Raw genomic sequence first — 4350 nt, 5'->3', positions numbered from 1 at the left:
TTTCATGTCATTAGTACCTCTAGTAATATATTTACCGAGAAAAATGGTGACGTGTTCAATACTTATTTTACCCGCTGTATCTCAATCGACGGCCTGACTGAGACAAAAGAATCATTTACTTACAGAAAACTAACATCCAGCAGAAACGACTGGAAGGAATCTGAACACTGATTCATTCAGACAGTTTTTTTTATTAAAGGCGACACAGCTGAGACTCAAAGGCCACCGTCGGTCCGTGATGTGGTGAAACCCTTCCACGTCACTACAGATACGCTCGTCTCTCTGAAGGCTGGGATGTAGGATGACAGAAAATCAGCCAGTTCACTGCACTGCTTCTCTGTCTCAGCAGGTGGAAGTAGATTATTATAAGAACAGTGTCAGTGTTTGAGGCGTTGGACTCAAACATGAGAGTTTTCATGAGTTACTGAGTTACTGCAGTTCTGCAACCTACGGCTTTGGTCCCTCTGCACTGGCTCTTTGAAGACCTAACATTACCCTTAGCAAGACTAGWTTATGTGTATTACGAGTGTACTTAATTTACACTAAACTACTTGAAGTTTACTTTTAAATAAACTATATTTGATATATTTAAGAAGAGAATAGTTAAGTATAATTTGCCTTAAACTGAAAAGTACAAAAAGAAGTTTGTTTTTTCGTCTTTTGTCAATTTTAAGTTTTTAAGAGAAGCCTCTCTGATGCTAACGCCAGCTTATCCGTGCTAGTCCCTAGCCTCTTCGATGCTAACACCAGCTTGTCTATGCTAATGCCAGCTTATCCATGCTAGTCTCTAGCCTCTTCGATGCAACGCCAGCTTATCCATGCTAGTTGCTAGCCTCTCCAATGCTAATGCCAGCTTATCCATGTATGCTAGTTGCTAGCCTATCCGATGCTAACTCAAATGAATAGTCTTCTCAGTTAGCCATGCCGGCTTGTCTTTAATCAGATCAATAGCTAGCTTAGGAATAGATATAGCCTCCTGCTACAAGGATGTAGCAACAACTGATTGTACAATAGTCTTAATTTTGGTCCTCATACTGTGCCATAAAATGGGGGGTCTTKGTTTCCCTCTTGGACCTTTCAGTGACCCAACCATGGAGGGAAAGAAACACAATAAATTAAGACAACCATTGCTTCTAATAAAGTAGTGTTTTCTGCTCCTCTTACAGACATCACACCAACCCGGTGGGCACAGAGTGGCGCTGGAAGATGGACCCTGCTGAGAAAATCCTGCAGGATTCTTTAGAGAAACACCAGCATATGATACGACAGTTCAAAGGTCTGTGTTTTTATGTATAAAACTCTTACATTTGATCCTGCTGGTTTRTTGTGTTATTTTTCTGTATTAAAACGTGGACACGACACACCACTTCTCCAGTTTACAGCTCTGGACCTTTTGTAACCTTGAATGTAATGAAGCAGAGTGGAGATTAAAATGCTGCTGTTGTTCCAGCTGTACCTCATAAATCACGTTTCACCCCTCTAAACACACACGGTTTATATTCCTCGTCTCAAACATCTACTCTCCACTGGCGTTATGTTATCAGAACCTGCTGCAGAGAAACTGCTGGTCTGGTTGTTGTGCAGCAGCTTGGCGTCCGACCGCTCAGTCAAAACAGAATTACTGAACATCCTCCGAGCACGCCCCGACTGCAGGAGCTTCACAGACTCGATGCCAAAACTTCCTCATCTACCAACCCAAATATGACCTACTTGCAGAGTTAATTTTCCCCCGCATGGATTTAAACTTTTTCAAAAAAAAAACAAACATCCCAGAGCTAAATGTCACAGCTCAGTTAAAAGCTGGAAATTATTTTCTCAAAAACCCGAGGTGTTGATTTGAAGTTCTTTTGAACAGTTTTTCCAGTAAAATATTTAGAAAATGTAAAATGTGATTCTAGTCATGGTGTGATGAACTGTATTTTGTGGACTAATTCTTTAATTTTGGCTCAATATTTGTAATTAATTTAAATTCTGCTGCTCCAGTGTGGGGCGATAAATGTTTATCAGTTTAATTAAAAGTTGTTTGTAGCTGTAAAGTTTTTGCCAGACAGATTTTCCTATAAAAAGAGTTTTATTAAGTTAAGTCTACTGACAGTAAATCTATTACCCTCTCAGCTGCTGACCTCTGTTCCTCCAGGCGTCCCCGGAGTAAAACCCGATCGGTACGAGGAAGGTTTGGAGGTGAGACACTGTGCCCTCTCCTTAGTGGGAGAGCCAATCATGTATCCTGAAATCAATGCCTTTATCCGCCTCCTCCACCGCCATCACATCTCCAGTTTCCTCGTCACCAACGCTCAATTCCCAGAGGAAATCAGGTACGTGTTCATCCTGTTACTGTGACATGATTTCTCATTCTGTAGTGTGTTCTTATTTTAACCAGACATGTCAGAATGTTTGATACAAGAGTGAGAAAATATTTGTTTTCAGTAAAAAGAAAAATTTTATAAATCTGAGGTGCAAGGAGGGTTTGAATGTTTTCATGTTAGTGCAGCATCCATCCATCCATCCATCCATCATCCATCCATCTCAACACCCATTACCTACCAATCTACCTGTCGATCTACCTACCAATCTACCCGTCTATCTACCTACCAATCTATGGGTCTATCTACCTACCAATCTACCCGTCTATCTACCTACCAATCTACCCATCGTTCTACTTACCAATCTACCCATCTATCTACCAACCAATCTACCCGTCTATCTACCTACCAATCTATCCATCTATCTACCTACCAATCTACCCATCTATCTACCTACCAATCTACCCGTCTATCTACCTACCAATCTACCCGTCTATCTACCTACCAATCTACCCGTCTATCTACCAACCAATCTATCCATCTATCTACCTACCAATCTACTCATCTATCTACCTACCAATCTACTCATCTATCTACCTACCAATCTACCCATCTTTCTACTTACCAATCTACCCGTCTATCTACCTACCAATCTACCCATCTGTCTACCTACCAATCTACCCATCTGTCTACCTACCAATCTACCCATCTGTCTACCTACCTACCCATCTACCCATCTATCTACCAGTCTACCAATCTACCCATCTACCAATCTATCCATTAATTTTTCCACTGTGTAGCATCTTCTTTTCTTTTACYAGCAGTTTAGGAACTGAGGAGACCAGTTTTTGGAGGGAATGTTGTCCCGATCTTGTTTGATGGAGGGTTCTAGCTGTTTAACAGTCTTGGGTCTTTTTATTTTTCCTGAATTGGAGTCACCCTCCTCACATTTTCATCTCTGGTTTGCAGGAGCCTGGTGCCAGTGACTCAGCTGTACGTCAGTGTGGACGCCAGCACCAAAGATAGTCTGAAGAAGATCGACCGACCACTTTTCAAGGACTTCTGGCCTCGTTTCCTCGACAGCCTCAGAGCTCTGGGAGAGAAGGTGAGCTCTAGCTCATTTAATGAACGTTACTGTGCTGGGTACATCTGATGTTTTGGATCAGGTGAGTCTTTACTCACCTTAGTAATTACTTTACACAGAAATCCAGAAGAAAAAGTAAAAATCGGAAGTTTGAACATCATCAGCTTGTCTAAAAGTAATTATGACCCAACACATTCCCACAAGTCATCCTAATTCTCATATTTGTGCTCTGTTCTATTTAACACAGTTACCTTCACACCAATATGATATGAAATATTAAATATGGTTTCAGAGATATAATGAAGTTGTATCAGATAACAGTTTTCATTAAAAGGTGATTTAGCARCTTGTAAAAAAAAACAGTTAACCCTTTAATTACTTCAGCACTAATAAAGCAGCAGCTGTCGTGTTTCTCCTGCTCAGATTAGCTTTATTAGTTACCCGATCGTGATAAAAGATTATACAATTATCTACAAAACAACGCTGCTTTCCTGTCTATAATTAAGTGCACCAGAACCAGTTCTGTCTGGGAAATTATTTGTGTTATTTTCCTGAATGTTTTATGTATGCGTTGTTTGTGCTCGGGCTCTGTGTTTAATTGAAAATTTTATGTCCTCTAAAGGATTTCAGCATAAAACCAAGATAATAATTTAAACAGTTATTATGTTGCAGTTTGTTTTTGCTTTAAGTGCTGCACTAATTTCCTGATGCAACAAATCAATACGAAGTTAAAAACAGTTTGGCCCTTTCAAAAAGAAAAAAATTGTATATGTCTTCTGGATGGGTTCTTCTCTAATGAAACGTTTCGTCTCTCCTCCAAGAGACTTCTTCAATCTGAGAGTTTCAGGCAAAATTCAGGCTTTTAAGCCCTGCTTCCATGTGACTGATACTCCCTGATACAGGGAGAAAGAGAAATCACACACACGACAGGCCCTGGAGCAGTGTGGTTATCCTGACTGGGCT

At 40.4% G+C, this 4350-nt stretch overlaps 1 protein-coding gene across 1 annotated transcript in view; it reads left to right on the top strand.

Moving 5' to 3' along the window:
• Positions 1 to 4350, top strand: part of tyw1 (tRNA-yW synthesizing protein 1 homolog (S. cerevisiae)) — a gene marked incomplete in the record, with an annotated part of 43161 nt that overhangs the window by 20299 nt on the left and 18512 nt on the right. Inside the window, 3 exon segments of the mRNA XM_014029260.1 lie at positions 1167 to 1276; positions 2138 to 2315; positions 3273 to 3408. Coding sequence (XP_013884714.1) covers positions 1167 to 1276; positions 2138 to 2315; positions 3273 to 3408 — 424 coding nt within the window.

The sequence above is a fragment of the Austrofundulus limnaeus genome, unplaced genomic scaffold, assembly GCF_001266775.1.
Source record: "Austrofundulus limnaeus strain Quisiro unplaced genomic scaffold, Austrofundulus_limnaeus-1.0 Scaffold876, whole genome shotgun sequence".
NCBI classification, from domain to species: domain Eukaryota; kingdom Metazoa; phylum Chordata; class Actinopteri; order Cyprinodontiformes; family Rivulidae; genus Austrofundulus; species Austrofundulus limnaeus.
The sequence above is the reverse complement of the archived record's forward strand: the minus strand, read 5'-3'. Positions and strand labels throughout refer to the sequence as shown.